Source organism: Sorghum bicolor, chromosome 4 (assembly GCF_000003195.3).
Source record: "Sorghum bicolor cultivar BTx623 chromosome 4, Sorghum_bicolor_NCBIv3, whole genome shotgun sequence".
Classification (NCBI taxonomy): Eukaryota; Viridiplantae; Streptophyta; class Magnoliopsida; order Poales; family Poaceae; genus Sorghum; species Sorghum bicolor.
Genome location: NC_012873.2, coordinates 8,003,278 through 8,021,699, shown reverse-complemented (window position 1 = coordinate 8,021,699; position 18,422 = coordinate 8,003,278). Strand labels below are relative to the sequence as shown.

At 39.4% G+C, this 18,422-nt stretch overlaps 2 protein-coding genes across 2 annotated transcripts; one reads left to right on the top strand and one right to left on the bottom strand.

The window, feature by feature from the left end:
* On the bottom strand, positions 2,419 to 9,506 carry LOC8085529 (dihydrolipoyllysine-residue acetyltransferase component 2 of pyruvate dehydrogenase complex, mitochondrial). The gene is made up of 18 exons (XM_002451733.2): positions 9,275 to 9,506; positions 8,351 to 8,444; positions 7,504 to 7,666; positions 7,084 to 7,124; positions 6,520 to 6,575; positions 6,348 to 6,422; positions 6,146 to 6,238; positions 5,810 to 6,058; positions 5,666 to 5,738; positions 4,349 to 4,425; positions 4,181 to 4,266; positions 3,995 to 4,070; positions 3,798 to 3,865; positions 3,642 to 3,708; positions 3,463 to 3,558; positions 3,280 to 3,382; positions 2,882 to 2,977; positions 2,419 to 2,805 (listed from the first exon to the last, which is right to left on the bottom strand). Exons 1-18 carry the CDS (start codon positions 9,308 to 9,310, stop codon positions 2,735 to 2,737), a joined length of 1,620 nt encoding a protein of 539 aa, XP_002451778.1. The 5' UTR covers positions 9,311 to 9,506; the 3' UTR covers positions 2,419 to 2,734.
* Positions 11,707 to 17,488, top strand: LOC8073761 (uncharacterized protein At1g10890). Its single transcript, XM_002453497.2, has 4 exons — positions 11,707 to 11,927; positions 12,682 to 12,891; positions 16,289 to 16,508; positions 16,945 to 17,488. The coding sequence occupies exons 1-4, from the start codon at positions 11,812 to 11,814 to the stop codon at positions 17,176 to 17,178; spliced, it is 780 nt and encodes a 259-aa protein (XP_002453542.1). The 5' UTR covers positions 11,707 to 11,811; the 3' UTR covers positions 17,179 to 17,488.

Below are 18,422 nucleotides of genomic sequence, written 5' to 3'. Positions count from 1 at the left end.
ATTTTATAAAGACAGAATGATAAACTAGCTCTTCATGAAAAAATAAGCTCACGTAAAATGTTTAGTTTTATAAAGACAGAATGATAAACTAGCTCTTCATGAAAAACTAAGCTTTCATACTTCTCTAGGATTCATGTGTTTGTACTTACACATTTTTCCATATGTTACACTACTTTTTTATATATTTTTTTCAGATCATATGAGCTTGCAAGTGACTCTATTGTTCAAGGTGCCCTTACTTTTAACTGACAATCTAAAACAAACAAAATCTTTAGGTTAGATATAGTATAAATGGTGTTGATATTCATTCATAGGTATCTGTTCATATATGAGAAATACTCTATTCATTCATATCTGTAGGTATCTGTACGTATATGACCGTTTGAACCCTTATTGGCAATGGCAAGTCAGTATTAATGTTTCAACTTATTTAAAGCTAATACTTTTAACACGTGCCTACCACTGACTAAATGCAACTTATTTAGCACATGCCTACCACTGACTAAATTTTCCAGGTTTCTAGAGCCTTGGTCCACACCAAGGCTTCTGGCTTCAACAAAGCTGCTACCCCTTCCCTGAATCTACCACGCTGATGGCACTATACAAAATGAGTTGGGCTCGATTAGGGACATGTGAGGACTCAACGCTAAAATAGCAGACTTAGAGCAACTCCAGTACACCTCCTAAACAAATCAACTCTCATCCCATTTTTTTTTTCTTTGGACTCTCATTTTTCATGCCCTCCCAAGCTCTTCACATCTAGAACCCCTATCTAGTGGGTCCCACCTACTTTCCTCTCTCTACGCATAAATCAAGACAAGAATTACAAATGGTGGAGTTGATGTAGGATTTGTCAATGACAGATGGGTCCCATGTGAGATAAGAACTTGGTCTGTTTTTTCCATTGGAGTTGGGTCTTAGAGCAACTCCAGTCCACTTCCTAAATAAGTCCCTATTCTAAATCTAGGGACTTGATCCAAAACAACTCCAACCCACCTCCTATTTGGGCTCCTATTTTCCATGTCTTTCCAAATTATAGTTTCAGCCTCTCATATCCAGAACCCCCTATCCAGTGGGTCCCACCCACTTTCCTCTCCCCACCCATAAATCAAGACAAAAATTACAAATGGTGGAGTTGATGTAGAATTTGTCAATGACAGGTGGGTCCCATGTGAGATAAGGACTTGGTCTGTTTTTTCCATTAGAGTTGGGTCTTAATTTGAGCTCCTACTTTTTTTATCATAGCCTGTAAATAAAAGTTTAAGGGCTTAATTTAGGAATTTGGGCTAGAGTTGCTCTTAATTTAAGCCCTTATTTTTTTTATCATAGCCTGTAAATAAAAGTTTAAGGGCTTACTTTAGAGACTTGGGCTGGAGTTGCTCTTACAAATATACTCCAATCGTCCCAAAATGAATCAACTTTTCAAGTTATCTTAAATTAAATTATTTTAAGTTTAATGAAGTTTATAGAAAAAATATCCTTTTTTCACCGTATGTTTATTGCCACCACGCGAGGTTGTGATTTGGTTAAAATAGCAGGCTTACAAATATAACACTCTTTGTTCCAAAATAGACAACTTTCAAAGTTATCTTCAATCAACCTATTTTAAATTTAACCAAGTTTGTAGAAAAAAAATACTGACTCATCACCTTATGTTTATTGTCACCACGCGAGGTTGTGATTTTGTTAAAATAGCAGGCTTACAAATATAACACTCTTTGTTCCGAAATAAACAACTTTCAAAGTTGTCTTGAATCAACCTATTTTAAATTTAACCAAGTTTGTAGAAAAAAAATACTGACTCATCACCTTATGTTTATTGTTACCACGCGAGGTTGTGATTTTGACTCCAGCCTGCTGGGATATAGAGAGGTCATTTACTTGGTACTACTGGTACAAACCCATTAGAGCATCCTAAGTAGTAGGGGAAAAATCCAACCCTAAAAACTAGTTAAATGAGGGCAAAATCCCAAGTAGTAGGAGAAAAATCCAACCATAAAAACTAGTTATTGGGAACAAGGTCTCCTTTCCAGCAAAAAGAAAATCATATCCCAAATGGATTAGGGGAGGAGAGATCTCGCCAGCAAATTAGGGGAGGAGGCCTGAGAAAGAAAACCCCATCCCAAGTGGAATTAGGGGAGGTCTCTGTTTATTTGAAGTATAAATAAAGGTGTCAGAATCTATAATTTGAGGGACTACAAAAAAAAATTCTCATTGAGGTTTTGGAGAACAGGAACTACAAAATCTCTAAAATGTCAGTTTTTACTCATTGGGGGTTTGAAAAAGAGGATTGCTTGAGATGCTCTTAGGAAGCTGTTATTTAGCACCTTTCTGACCAACCTTTTCCTTCCACGTTGCTTACATTGCAGCTGACGAGCATGCATCACAACATCTTAACTGAATCCATGACTACGACCCTTATCAAGATATCATCAACGCATCAAATCACGCTTACTGTGGAAAACCTCAACAAATTTACAGTTTTTCTAGTCGCAATGTTCGAAAAATCAAAGAGTTCCTTCCCACGTTGGCTTCTTACATATTTATTCCCATCAATTGTCCGTGAGGACAAACCCAAAAATGACCTCAATAAGGCCTGTATACGTTGATCCTACTTAACACTGGCAATATCAAAACAGAGAAGACGGCTCTGTGCTATTGGTTTGGAAACGCCACTTTGGCTGGCCTGGTTATTTAACAGCTTAACAAGAAATGTGTTAGGTCATCCATCCCTTCACAGTAGCATTGAGGTCGGGTTCTCGATGTAGCCCTTGAATGCTTTCAGGAATTCGGCACCAATTGCACCTGCATAGTTTCCAGGAACAGCAGAGTTAATTCCTGTCAACAGTCCATGGAGACATTGCACAAAGACCAAGCTTACCATCTATAACCCTGTGGTCACAGCTCAGTGTAGCTGACATGAATGAACCAAATTCGTACTGACCGTCAGCGGAACCAGGTATCACCCTCTTCTCAGCTGCTCAAAAGAATGCAATTAACCATGAAAGAACATTAGGCACTGCTAGCAAAACAAAGGAGCTATTAAATCATTCTGAAGTAGCAAATATAGCATAGAAACAAAACACATGCCAACTAATGTTTAGGTTAAACATCCTGTTTGCAGAACTGAATTACTAATCACTCAGCGGCACTATAATCAAGATTATGTATGATTCTTGGTCCAAGTGCTAAAAGACAGGTTAGCAAAAATAAGATAGCATGGCTTTAAGAAACAGAGAAGTGCTAGCATATAAGTGGAAATCTTCTAGAACTCATTACCAGAACCAATGGCCAAAATTGCTGACTGAGGAGGATTTATGATGGCACAGAATTGTTTAATTCCAAAGGGACCTCCCAAGTTTGATACGGTGAAGGTGCCACCCTGAAAATGCAACACCAATATGTCATGATTTTTTCTCATTTCTACTTTCCAGCTTAGCACACTTAGTATGCACAACATACTTCGTAATCTGCTGGTTTTAAGCTATTATCTCTTGCTTTTTGAGCCAACTGCTTCACCTCCTCAGCAATTGTACCAAGTCCCTTCTTGTCTGCATCCTGCAGCATAAGTAGAAGTTAGAATTTCTCCAAAAGTTACAAACAACAGAAAGAACACATAGGAAATATTTGGAGTAGCTTACCCTAATTACTGGAACAAACAATCCATGTTCAGTCTGAACGGCCACGTTGATGTTTACATTGTGGTATCTGTACCAGAAATAAGTGTCATATTTAACTGTTCTAGGCTACGAGATAATAAAATATCTTCCCAGTACAAATGAACCATCGGAACTTACTGGCGAATAAAATCATTCATCCATGAGCTGTTACACTGTGGGACCTTTCGAAGAGCCAAAGCTGCAGCCTGCATACCAAATAAAGACATTCATTACTGCACAGTAGAGAGGAAATTAATAGAATATCAGTACAGATAACAAAAACAAAACTAAGTGCACAATAGAATACCAGACCAAAAGGGAGAACCCACAATTACCTTGATGACAAGATCATTAATTGATATTTTCTTTCCACCAGCAGCATCCTGCAGCGGGTTCAGTTCACCTCGCAACCTGTGGATTAGAATGACACAAGGTACTCATAGTTAGAAGTAATAAATGAATCAATGCTGTTCCACCAACGAAAAGAGCTCTGTAAATCACAAATTAGGCTAGAAACATACTTGACAAGTTTGTCAACACGTGCATCTACTGTCAAGTAGTAATGAGGAATGGTCTGTTTTGATTGTAGCAAGCGGTTCGCGGTAACCTGAACAAAAGGTCAACACATTCTCAGGCTGTTAGCATCTAATATGAAAATGCTGCCTAACAATCTGGTCATCAAAAATTACCTTTCTTATCTGTGCATTTGGAATATCAATATAACCTAACCCTGGAGCTGCAAAAGCCTCCCTCGTCCCACCCTTGGCTACAGAAGTTTCATTAACACCAAGGGTAATCAGAAGTTAGATTACAGTTGGTTCAGCTAAATGAAACCAAAATGCGAAAACATGGGATATTATTACAAGTTTATTACACAAATGAAATAAGATGCAACAATCTTCTTCTATTAATACAATGATACGCAGCTCTCCTGCGTGTTCGAGAAAAAAATAAGATGCAACAATCATGATGTAGTGAGGAACATTACCATCTCAAATTGTAAGTCATTCCAAGAATCTTGGAGAGTCAAACTATCCTAAGTTTGACCAAATTTATATGATAAAATAATTATTATTATGATACCAACTATGTATCATTAGATTCTTCCTTAATTATATTTTTATAGTATACTCACTTTATGTTACAGATCTTAATATTTCTCTCTATAATTTTGGTCAAACTTAAAAATGCTTTGACTCTCCAAGATTCTTGGAATGACTTACAATTTGGGATGGAGGGAGTATAACCTACTAAAGTGAAATAATCAAGTAACTAAACAAGTGTAACAAGGATTCAGGGAAACAACTGAGTGAACTGAACTTTTCTCTGCAGAATCTAACTAGCGTAACCCTGCATGGAAGCAAAAGCATGTGATGGCGCCACTTAGGGCTAGTTTACACTTGGGTTGAGCTTATTTTGCCAGGCTGCTGCACAAACAGTCTTGAAATTCTTGGCACCATGTTTGGCAAATCAGATTAAACTCTAGTAAAACCTGTCATGCAAAGGTCAATGTTTCCCTATTTTTTCTCACACAAAATTCTCTCTTATCACGATCCAGTTATTATTTAGAAAGCAGAAATACTTGATTTGAAATGTGGTTTTAAAAATCTGTTAAACAAACAATGAACTGTTAAAAGTGGTTCCAGCAAGTGTGACTACCACAATGCCAAAGCAGAATCTCAGTTTTGTGTGGTTCAAAATTCTAGTATGAATCCTTAAAGGTTCCAATATAGAGAATCTGACACAGGTTATAATCTAAAGAATCAGGCTCAACAACTAGAACACACCATATACAACAATCAACAACAGGCAGTTAGCAAGGGGAATACAATACTGGGCCATCTAGAAAAATTCCAGCGAACTAAACAGAACACAATAACACTATATATCAATCATGGCAGGTACTTCAATGGGGAAGACACCCAAATTTAACTTGGCAGTACAAATGCATAAGCTTAGAACTTACAAGAGATCAAATGTTTTCAACCAGAGAAGTAATAACTCACCCAAGTAATCTTCAATATCTGCCTTCAAAATACGCCCATCAGGACCAGTACCTTTCACACTTGATAGTGGGACCTGTTAAACCCTCAACATTAACTACTATATTCATCAAAACTATCAATACAGATGACATGACAAGAACTGACATTGTTATCTTCAGCCAGTTTACGGGCAAGAGGGCTGGCAAATATACGATCTCCAGATTGAGAAGCATCTTCAATCTTCGGGGCCTTGGCCTCAGGAGCCTGGGTAAGCTTTTTTTCCTCCACCTTCGGCTGGGATGGTTCTGGTTGAGCCTTTGATTCAGCAGGAGCTACAGGTTCAGCTGAAGATGACGGCTTATAATCCTTAAACTTCTCAATGTCACCCTCTTCTTCCACAGTTATAGCAATGACCTAAGAGAAAAGAATGGGACAAATTATTATTAAACTGATAACTGATGTCTCAAAATCATATTTATTCTTCAGTCAGTAAATATGTACCTCGCCAACTTTAATCTCCTTTGCACCATCTCCTTGAACAATCTTAGCAAGATAGCCCTCTTCCATGCACTCCATCTCCACAGTGGCTTTATCCTGATCACCAGAAATTCACTCAAATGTTATTTGGTTCTGCTGCAGCTTAAGTAAAAATAAATAAAGTTAACATATGTTCCATCTCTTCTGTAAATTATAAGAAACTTACAGTTTCCACCTCACAGAGAACCTCACCAGGGGAGACCTTGTCTCCTTCCTTCTTAAGCCACTTGGCAATGTTTCCCTACAAAGAATTTTACAGAATAAAGACAAGCAGCAATACAGGTTTCAGTTCAGCTATCATTCAGTTTGTAGTAATTATTTTTGGGTGACAAATATACCTCAGTCATTGTAGGCGAAAGAGACGGCATGCCAATTTCTTGATGTGGAGGCAGGTCTGGAATAAGCACAGTATGTTAATACAGAAAGCATAAGACCATGCTTTTGCCAATGGAATTAAAGCATTCAAGATAGGAAACAAAGAGATGCAGACACCACACCCAATATTGGAAGATACTAAAATTTGCCAATGCAATGCAAACAAGCTAAAAGCTTTGCTGGCAGGACAAAACTGCATCCAAAGTTCAACAGAAAAATGGGTGGGTGGGGTGCAGTGAGGGATCTGAGTCATCTGGCTGTGTTTGTACTTGTAGTGACGGAATACAGATTAACATGTGCATGGATGAACAAATGAGACATTGAAAAGACAGGATACAGAGAGGAGCAACTTTATGAAAGAAGTGAAACAGAACGCCAGCAAATGCAAATTCTGTACAAGCATTTGAAAGTAACCCTGCATTTTTGCAAATATTTCTTGAAGGGACTTGATCCACTTAGAAATATACTAGCCATAACAATAAGGTTTCCCAATTAAAAGCGTAAAAAGTATAACAAACGGACAGTACCTGCACTACTTGAGAATGGACGAGCTGAAACTACCTGTCCACTGCCAATAAATAACCAAAAAAAATGTCAAAACAGCTTCAGAGTATTTACCAAGACCTGACTGGAACATCAAGGTCAGGGCATATCTGGAGGGAACTAAAATTAATACTGAGCATTATAAACTTCAATATTATTCATCAGATTAGATTGAGTTCTATAGTTCTACAGCAGAGCCAATTGCCATTTGTGTGTGCATTAAATTGTGGATCAGGCTTATAGTGGAATAAGCCAGGGGTATTTTCAAATATTTTAATGAACTTCCGTGAGAGATCCAATGGTCAGTATTTCTAGTTCTCATTTTCCACTTTAATGTAGTTTGCATTTGATGCATTCCAATACATCTCTATAAGCTAAGAATAACAGGTTAGAAAGATGCATACCATGAGAATGAACCATTGAGCCTGCTAGCAGCACTTGGGGTAAGGCTGTTGGATGCTCTTCTCCAAGTGCAGCTTCCATTTACTCCTAGTGAGAATGTCTCGAGCTCTTTTGCAGGCTGGTTATGCTGGGAAAATCTGGTACCTCTGGTTCTTTTTCCAACACCTGACGCAACCAGAGGCATGACATTTTCAATGGCAACAATGAAGGGCATGCAATAAATGAGAACTATTCACTGTACACGTTCCCTCAGAAATCAAAACAACTACTTCCTGAAACAGGTTCACGCCAGAAGTCCAAAAATAATAAGGTGATAAATCAGACACTCGCATGTCATGAAATGGAAGTATCAAAATATCAACTCCAAAATCCAAAGCTTAGTGTGAATAACAATAATAATACAGATGGTGACATAATATGAAATGAAAATACCAAATCAAATTATAGTTTTACCACTTCATGCTATTTGCAAAAATGTGAGAAAAACCAATTAATGATGCTTCTATATCACATAACTGAATCCAGGCTGACTGGAAAGAACATGGACGAATTTCTAAAGCATCTAATATAAGTGTACCCGCAACATAAGGTGGTGTACATGTCTACATCGATGATATTAAGAGGCATGATCAATAACCAAAACAATAGCACAAGTATATCAATAAATAAATCAATATGCCTTTTGGATAGAATAAATAGTTTATCAGATAGCATGTAGCCTGAACAAGCATCTGCATTCCCCAATCTAGTTCAGTGGACACATTACAGATGCTATTGACCTCCTCAGAAATGGGTCACTGAAAAAGGGGAAAGAGAAAATAAAAGATAGATGAGAATGATAGCAAATACCATTTTCCTTGGCGATAACGGATCCGGAACCGCTGGAGAAATGCCGAACAAGACTAAAATTCTCACAACCCACAGCATTTTGCAAACTCCGCAGCTGTAGAATTGAAGGAAGAAATAAACATCAGGTAGAAACAGAATGGTAGATTACATGGTAAACTCAATTTAGTATAAAATAAAAACACATGAAACAGGGTACATGGAATCTACCGAACTGAGGGATGCGCACTATGCTGTTGCATGTGAACAAGTCCTTAACAAACCTAGCTGAAGCGATGGCAGCCCATGAAAGGAGTGCAGAAAAAGTTCTTAAGAAACCTAGCTGGAGCGATGGCAACCCACAAAAGGAGTGCAGAAATAAATGATAAGTGAGAACAACATGCAAGAGGGCACAGTCATAGCCTAGGTTTATGTCAAAGCAACCAGTCAATGTCACGACAGTTGCAACACCTCTACTTTACAATCCAAACTGATCCTCCAACCAACACACTCTCTCTCTTTTTTTTTGGTTGGGGGGTGGGGGGCGCAAAACAGGCTGGCTGGAATCTCCAGTTTATGACATGATAAACTGCAAAAAAACACGACTGGTACACTTTCCGTGGGATCGAGTGGACGTAATTACACAAACATGCAGCACGGATCGAAGATCGAACAGCATGGTTAGTTACAGAATGCATCGGCACGGAAGCCCACGTCCACGAGCGATTGGCGCCCAGATTACTAGCAGCGCAGCAGCCGCCAGCCGGGGGAGAAAAATCTATAGATTACTATTCCCTCCCCCACTTGCGAAAATCCATCAACATTTACAACACGCGGAGAGGAAGCATCGGCGCGATTACCCGCATAAGATCGGACAGATCGAACACATTAATTGATTGATTTACCATGGAAAGGGGGAGGGGGGGGGGGACATGCACACAGACAGACCTTGCGGGAGTGACGGAGAAGATGAGCGGCGGACATGGCGACCGGAGGCCAATGGGCGCGCGCGAGTGGGTCTAGGGTTCGGGGGAGGTGGATGCGGCGGAGGAGATCGGAGGGGAGGCGGAAGCGGGAGAACACGAGGGATGGGAGATGGGAGATGCGGAGGACCGACCCACTGGGCGAGGAGGGCGGGGGCCGAGGGGTAGGTGGGGCGCGCGGCGTCAGTGATGTTTGTTTAGTTTGGGTTTATGATGAGGTGGGGGTGGGGGGTGGCCGGGTGGGCAAGTCGGGCTTCGCTTCGGCCACCCAACAAAAATTCAACGAAAAAGCAGGCAGCACCGTCAATTCGGATTTGTTTTATCAAAAGATGCAACAACTATGAGAATTGTACAATAAGTCCAGGTCAAAGCAATTTAATTTTAAACATGCTTATAATAAATAATATTTATATTTATATCTCTAACTATGTTTACTACCAAAATATAATTCATAATTAATTTAATTAAATTTAATGAAATTTTATTTTTATATTATAAATATTAGTAGTTTTTATGTAAATGAATGGAGAGAGTACAGAGTAGTACGCTATATGTCTCCATGCGAGCATCCAGATGCAGCTACAAATATGCTTTTTATGTCTTGGTGCTCATGACTCACGGATCAAGTGATAGATGCGAATAGTTTATGTAGATGTTAATAATAAAATTTCTGTCGAGTGTTAGATCTCTCTTATCATCTTTATCAGGTTCCCCAACTCATTCATATGAAACTTAATTTAAACTATTTTTTTATTTGATCTCTGTAGGGTTAAAAAAGTATAGCTCCTGGCTCTTATAAGCTTCTTTGATAGCCATACACCATCTAGGACCTTGGTCCAAATGGTGGGTGAAAAAAAAAGGTTGTGAGTCTACTTTCCTTGTTAATCCTTACGACTTTTCGGATACAATGAGGACCATAATATCACATCCCTTTGCAACTATATCCTCATTAATCTATGAGGCAAAGAAAAATATTTGTAGAGGTTGTTGTCACTGCGGAAGGTGTCTGCGCGGCAAGGTGCGCAACATGTGAGAATGAGCCGTCAAGCGAGCGAAATTGCATATCCAACTTTAGCAAGCGGTTTTTTTAGGTTGAAGAGTTATTAAAGATTTATTTGGATCATCTTCTCTAAACTTTTTAGCTCTAAAATTTTTAGAGCACTTTAGCTATGTTTCCGTCAAGCGAGCGAAATTGCATATCCAACTTTAGCAAGCGGTTTTTTTAGGTTGAAGAGTTATTAAAGATTTATTTGGATCATCTTCTCTAAACTTTTTAGCTCTAAAATTTTTAGAGCACTTTAGCTATGTTTTTTAGATCTAATGCTCTGATATGATGTGTGCTAAAGTTTAGATTAACTTTAGATCATCTATTTATACCTTTAGCTCTAAAGTTTGAAGGAGAGAATCCAAACAATCTCTGAAAGTTAGGCTTTTCTAAGAGTTTTTGGACTTTTCAGAAGGTAGAAGCTTCCTAGAACTTTTGCTTCATGGAAAATTGTTTCGCTTTTAAAAAGCCTAAAAGCATTAAAAAATCAAATAGCTCGAACCTAAATTTAAAGAATTTTCTTAGAGACGTTTTTCTATCTACAAAACGATTTAGCGGTATGATTGATTAATCAATCTTTCTAAATCTAATCCGGTCTTTTTCTTAGAGTTGTTCTATAAAAATACTAATATATTGTACTCTCCAAAACTAAAAAAATTATTACATTTAAATACTTTAAGGCACTCTAAACTTAAAGTATTTTATAAAATTAAAATATTTTTTGAAACCCTAAAAATACTTTACATCAAATCAAACAGAGCATCTCAAACGGTTTTGTAATTTTTGTTTTGCAAAACAAGGAGTTTGTTAAGTCTTAAATCAATATGCCAAGTCCCAAAATTGAGTGTCTCTAATGGTTTTTGGCAAAATTGAGTTGACAAAACCAAATGTATAGCCTCAGACGTAGCAGGGACGGAGGGCAGCCTTGAACTTATGGCCTCAGGCGGCGCGATTCTCCGACTACGGCAGCGGACGGCACGTATGAAGGTGTTTCTGTCGCGAGGCGGACGGCGGCGCGTGGTGAGACTTTGTGTCGTGAAGAGGAGTCAGAGGCCGATCGGACTTTGTGTCGCGATATGTCGCGATGGAAGTTTCCCCTATATGGCACGAATAGTAGTCGGAGACGCGTGGGAGACCGGAAACCGCGTGGGAGGAGAGACCGATCGGTCTTTGCAAAGTCGTCCGAGGTTTGGCAAAAATGCTAAGTTTCTTCCCTCATTTACTAACTTTGCCAAAATGCAAAACTCAAATGCAAAACCATTGGATAGCTCAATTTGAGTTTTTTAGCAAATTAGTCAAATACAAAGCTTAATTGCAAAACGTCGTAGATGCTAACGCCTCATGTCGACCTAAACCAAAGGCAAACCTGCTGTCTCCCATTTCCCCTCGCGGACACGGGCGCGCCCCTCAAACTGAAACAATCCAAAGCCGAGGGCGGAGTAGAGGCACAAGGTCTGATGCGTAGAGAGATTTCCCGGTCGCCTCCGCCCTTCCGCCGGCGAGGCTCCCCTCCTCCGCGGTACGCCAGCCGGAGAAACAGACGAGATCGGAGCCGCTCCCCTTATGCCTCCCGGTACTCGTCTCCCCGCCTACCCACCCATCCACCCACCCAATCTCTATGTTTCTATCTCTAGGTTTCTTTGTGTCAGAGCTTAGATTGAATTCTTTCTGTTTTTCTGTTTTATATGCTTATAGATGTTCGATGTATTACCCCAGCTAGTTTGCCTCAGCGGATCTTCACGGAGGTCCTGTTGTGCAAACATGAATCACTTATCGATGATTACCCTCCCATCTTACAGTAGTGTGTTCGGTCGGACATCAGGTGCTCTCTGCATTGTTATTTTCCTGATCTCAGATTTGCTTGCTTGGAAGGTGTCCTATAGGATTTTTTAATGAAAATGTTTCTTTTTTTCCTTGTGAAATGTTGTCAATGGGATAGATAAAACAAACAGAACATGAGGGCTGATCTGGTTTCAAAGAAAAACATCTGAAGTCAGATAGTACTAAAACATAGCGGTACTAAATCACATCAAAATTATGAAAATGGTCAAGCCTCTCCTAATGATACCCTTTTTCCTGTTGGAGAGTATACTATGTCCACCCCTCTACTTGTAGTACTCCCTCTGTTCCAAATTATAAGATGTTTTGGCATTTCTACATACATAACTTCTGCTGTGCACTTAGATATAAACTATGTTGTATATAGAAAAGCTAAAACATTTTATAATTTGAAAAGAAGGGAGTAGTTAATTATATCAGTTAACCTTATAAGCTTTTCTGCTGCCGTATTTTCCTGTTTTAAAGTTCAATTTTTAACTTATCCTTAGGCGAAAAACTCGGTCTCCTTCTCCACTATGGGATAGGAGCAACTCACCAAGTCCAAGAAGGCATAGAAGCCCACCATCTCCAAGGAGACACAAAAGACAGAGAAGTCGGAGCACGACAAGTTCATTAGAAAATAACTCAGGCAGTCCAAGTCATGTATCAGAGAAAATAAACCCCACTGTAAAACAAAGGATGGAAGAAGAAAAGAAAAGGTACCCATCTTCTTTTATTGTCTCCTATACACACACGTTGCTATTATCTTTGCATGTTCATCTTTTGTTCCCTCTTAAATTCTTAGTCATATATTGAGATATTATTAGGAGTAATTATTCTGTTTTGCACACAAAATGACATTTCTAGCATTAGCCTCTTTACAGTCTGCTTGATAACTTAGCTGTGGTGTCCCACATAATTTGAATTCATTTTGATCAGCAACCAAAAATCACCATATTTCTCCTCAAGAAAAAGTTGTTATTGAAAAACTTCTGGCTGCCAAGTCTTGTGCATAGCTATGCTAAATTGGTCACTGATTCAAGCAAATCGTTCGGCTACTCGGTTAAACCAAAGGGTTTCTATCAATTGAGGTGCATTCATAAAGGGGAAATTCGTAGAAGACAATTTGATGCTTGTTCGACAAACGGCTTAATTTCTACAATCACCCTCAAGCTTGAGATCACAAGGCCCTTCCTCGTGGTCATGAAAAAGATGGGATTTTGCATGGTTTAGTGTGATAATATCGATGGGCTACTCCTCTCTTCCTAACACTAGTGCTTCTTAGTGGAGTACCCAGAGATATCTTTCATCCTCATAATGACATTCTCAGTCAGGCCTCTTGTGCTTTGCCACACCAGATTTCTCTTTTGCGGATGACATCATCCTCTTCCTCGGTCCATCTGCTAATGATGTTGGGTCTAACCCTTCATATTTTAGACCTCTTTTTGACAACATATTTTAGGCCTCTTTGGAGATGTATTGGGGTGAAACTAACGTGCAGAAGAGTAATGTTTTTCCCATCTAGTGCACTGAGACGGACTTCACAAATACAGAAGAACAGCTACCATGTGAGCTGCAATATTTTCCTTGAAAATATTTGGGAGTTCGCCTCTCTTTGAAGAAACTGACAAAGTCTCCCATCATTGATAAGATAGCTGAACAACTCCTTGGCTGGAAAGCTGATCATTTAGCACACGCCAGCCCAAGGATCTTGGTCTGGTCTGTGCTAACATTGATGATGGTGTATTTGACAATGGCTATGGAACTCCTGTCATGAGCCATTAAGGCGATTGATAGGATTGGAAGGGGTTTCCTTTGGTGAGGATGAGAATTATCCATGGGCCATTGCTTGTGGCTTGGACCAAAACCTGTCTCTGTCCAGAGCTTGGTGGACTGGGAATTTCTAACCTTCAAAATCTTTGCTGGCAATATTGATGAGATGTCTGTGGTTACAAAAAAACAGAGCCTTGCCCTTGGTTGGCTTTCCTATACAGGTCCACTAATGCTCCCCGTGCCTTCTTTTCTGTGGCTGTGATTTCAGAAGTTGGTGATGTTGCTCGCACATTATTTTGTAGTGATTGTTGGCTTCATGGGCAACGGATTTGTGGTTGGTGCCCCAGCTATTTACTTTGGACTTTGGTTGCCTACAGAAGGCCAAACAAGCGCACAGTATTGGGAGGTGGTGCTTATCACAATTAGACTGCAAATATCCAAGGTGCTGTACTATTGATGTTATTGCCAAATACCTTGAGCTCGAGGACATTCTCTTTGAGGTGGCTTTGCAACCTGGGGTAAAAGATTCATATATGCTGTTTTTCAATATATGGCCAGCACGGAGCGAGTCTGCTTAAAGGAGCTTATTTCAGGGTGCGGTGACATATGGCTCTTGGGAGAGAATATGGAAATCATGGGCTCCAGGGAATTGTAATTCTTTTATGTGGTTAATGGCTCATGACAAGTGTTGGACCACTGATTGACTCACTTGGTGTGGCCTCCCACATCCTGAACACTGCCCTCACTGTGATCAGGAAACGGAGTATATCAACCACTTGCTTACCTCTTGTGTCTTTGCTCAGGATTTCTGGTTTAACCTGCAGCAGAAATTTGGTCTTCAAGCTCTTTCTCAGTAGCAAGACGATGTCTGCTTTGACAATTGGTTGGCAAGAGTAGAAGTGAGATTTGATGGTCAGGCAAAAAAGGAGCTTAATTACATCATCATCCTTGGATCCTGGATGATTCAGAAACATTGTAAACGTTGTGTTTTTGTACGGTGTTTCTCCCAAGTTGGCTGGAGAGCCTTGTTGCTCGCTGGAGAGTTGTTAACTGAGGTCTAGCTGCGGCCAATGATATTTACTATCTTGCCCTTCTGCTGGATGGTGAATAGTGTTAGTTTCCTTCTCAGGTTGTGTCACAAACCTTGATCTAGATGGCCTAATCCATGCAGTGTGACCTCGCCAGTCAAGAGGTGGCAGCTGCACCAAAAGAGCTGGGATGGAAGGGAACTAACCCTAATAGATCAATATTCTTCTTCGCTTGATTGATACATCTCTCCTTATATAGAGAGGCTTACTTGATTACTAAGCAAGATATCTAATCTTATACCTTACCCTATCCCTAATGGGTCTACAATATTGTGTTCCGGCCCATAAGGCTTGGCTGACTACCCATTACAGGTCGTTTCCTAGTCATTTTGGGTTCTTATGTAATCTAACTCTCTATAATGTGTGGTTGTTGGTGTGAGTGTTGTAGGGGCTCTTTACCCCCTGTTTTTTTCCCTTAATATAATGATATGCTCTCTTGAGTGTTGAAAAGAATTGTAATAATAACTAGTAATTGTTGTGACACAAGCCTCTCCCTGCTGTTGTTGGGCCTACACTTCTTTAAAGTGCAACTGGCTGATTAAGTAGTTGAACTGATTAGATTGTGGCTTTTTTACAACATGCCATAACCGTTGAGTCAGCCCAGTAAACAGGTTTCTTAACTCTGTTCTAACTGGTTTCTTAGCTGTTTCTTAGAATCATTTACCCTTTTGTAATTGAAAGAACTTTTGCACGCATGTACTCCATTAATTACTTATGAAATGTAGAAAGTGCATATGACTAAATTAGGTGTACCAACACGTATGTATAGATAATTGATGTCTTATCAGTTCATGCATTATTATAGGAATAGCATGGTACCTTCTTTAATCAAGCAAAGAACATTTAATTGAACTCTCCTACTTTGTAAAGTTTCTGTCATGCTCATTGCTTCTCTTATTTGTCCTGCTATTATTTATAGATCTATTCCTCTTGGCAGCCACACATAACACCATTTTACATCATGTCATCGACATCCAACCTATCACCTTATAGATGTTTTTCCTCTTGAGAACTTGGTTCACAAATAATTTGGTTCCACATATCATGCCCATTTTCATAGTTCTACTTTTTGCTTGTTTCAGTTAGCATATTGTTGCACATTTATTTTGGAATTGATTGGTTGGCGTAATACTATATGAAGTCAGTTCATGTAGTAGCATTATGCTGTTCGTGTATGCAAATGGTGATACTTACTATACTACGTACCAACCAGTCCCTTTTATGTTCACTTGTATAATTTGGTATTGAATTTCAGGCGTCAAAAGGAAGCCGAATTTAAGTTGCTGGAAGAGGAGCTTGCTAGGAGAGTCGAAGAAGCTATAAGAAAAAATGTCGAGGAACGTCTGAACTCTGAGGAGGTGAAACTTGACATTGAACGCCGAATTGAGGAGGGTATTAGAAAGTTATTTGATGAGGTTGACTCTCAGCTACAAAAAGAGAAAGAAGCAGCTCTTCATGAAGCCAGGAAGAAAGCAGTAAGTTCTATGTATCTGTATGCTTTCTGTAGCTGATTATTGTTCATAAGAACAGTAGCTACATTTTTTTTTGGTCGAGAGAGCTAGTAAGTTGTTGACAATGGAATATCTAGCTTTGATACATTAACCTTGGTCCTAACTGATAGAAGGTGCTCTGGAGGCTGAGGAACGGTTTTTGCTTGGTGCAACAGGTTGCTTTTCTAGTTATAAGCAAACTGTTACTGATTCAGGGTCGTCATGTTTTCTGCTTCAACACAAGGATGTAGTTTTCTATGCGTTAATGCATATATATAGTAGTTGCCCCAGTTTAGCCTTGAAAGTGATTTTATCCTTTCATTTTGTTGTGTGTTTCGGAACTGTAAACACATTTCTTATTCAAAGAACCTTGCGAATAATCAATGGCCCTACTCAAATATATTTGAATCAAACTTCACAGGAACAAGAAAGAAGAGAGAGGGAGGAGTTGGACAGAATGCTTGAAGAGAACAGGCGTAAAGTGGAGGAAGCTCAAAGAAAAGTAGCTCTTGAGCAGGAGCAGAAAGAGCTGGAACGATATTTGGAGCTGGAAAGGATACAAAAGCAGAGAGAGGAAGCGTTGCGCAGAAAGAAAATGGAGGAGGAAGAAGAAAGAGCTAATAAGCTGAGATTGCTGGGGAAAAACCGGGGTTGAGAACTGGGATCTTCATACACAACGTAGGCGGTTTATGTGCCTGGAAAACCATAGACTGGTATACTATTTTTGCCATGACCTGGATTGGTGTTTCTGGAGCATTGATTTTTCTCTTGCGAATGGGATGGCCATGGTTGCCCCCATTTGAATTTGACTTCTTGTTACGTGCCTCTGATGACTACCAGTGCGAAAACTTTTGTTTGATATGTGGGAGCACGAAAATGGTCATGTATAAACTGGTCATTTGACATCTATGATGAAGGGAACCTCTAGGCGTATTCTTTGAGTGCGTTTTAAGATCGGTGAGAAAGGAAGTTTATTTGAATTTCTCAATCTTTTGCTTAGCCATGCATTAAGAATGTTACTACTACGTGCCTACGCTGGTTTCCATTTGCGAAATGCATCACATACAACCGTTTCAGTTTAAATGCAAGCAATCATGTATCTAAGGGCACTCACAATGCAGACTCTATCATAGAGTCTAAAGTTATTTATTACTTCGAACAATGTGGACTTGGAGTCTAAATAAGACTTGGAGTCTTATTTTTTCTACCTCTTTCTTCAATAAATATGCTGCCACATCAGCAAAATACGATAAATAATATGTAATTAAGTGTCTTGAACTCTGTGATAGAGTCTTGTATTGTATTGTGAGTGCCCTAAATGATCAGTTACATTTACGAGCTCCTCATCCAGCAGATTGTTGCAGCCATTGGATCCTGAGTTGATGCATTCATGAGCTGCTAATCCAAATGACAACAGAACTACCACCATGCAAATTTGTATTTTTCCAGCCAACCTCTGTATTCGTTGGTGCACTCTGAAACTATTGAACTTGCGATGTTGGAACTTATTTTGTAATAACTTTTATTTATGGAACATTTTGATTCTTCTGCCACTTGTTGCCGACAACCTATCTTTAATCTGTTCTTTCCCTTTGTGATGGAATATCTTTAATGTCTCTCTCCCTCGCATGTGCTTTGTAGCTTAATAGCTTTGCTTGTTTCCGATTTGTCAATGGCAGTGAACTACAAATTACTCCCTCCGTCCCCAAATACTGTTATTTCTAGCAGATTTCAGACAGATTAGTGTGACAAACAAAAGACCATTCTACCCTTAATTAATTTAGGTTCCACCATTTAATCATGCACGTTAAACCATGATTCTCTGGTTCCAACGAGCTGCATTTAATGTCAACTGAATAGAATCAACCAATTACCATGCGCCAAAGTACTACTCCCTAG

Excerpts from the sequence above, each read along its gene's own strand:
- LOC8073761 (XM_002453497.2), top strand. The coding sequence starts at position 11,812 with ATGCGTAGAGAGATTTCCCGGTCGCCTCCGCCCTTCCGCCGGCGAGGC. Across the intron at positions 11,928-12,681 it reads CGCTCCCCTTATGCCTCCCG|GCGAAAAACTCGGTCTCCTT; the intron begins GTACTCGTCTCC and ends ACTTATCCTTAG. Across the intron at positions 12,892-16,288 it reads ATGGAAGAAGAAAAGAAAAG|GCGTCAAAAGGAAGCCGAAT; the intron begins GTACCCATCTTC and ends ATTGAATTTCAG.
- LOC8085529 (XM_002451733.2), bottom strand. The coding sequence starts at position 9,310 with ATGTCCGCCGCTCATCTTCTCCGTCACTCCCGCAAG. Across the intron at positions 4,071-4,180 it reads CGTGTTGACAAACTTGTCAA|GTTGCGAGGTGAACTGAACC; the intron begins GTATGTTTCTAG and ends TCTAATCCACAG. Across the intron at positions 2,806-2,881 it reads TGACCACAGGGTTATAGATG|GTGCAATTGGTGCCGAATTC; the intron begins GTAAGCTTGGTC and ends GAAACTATGCAG.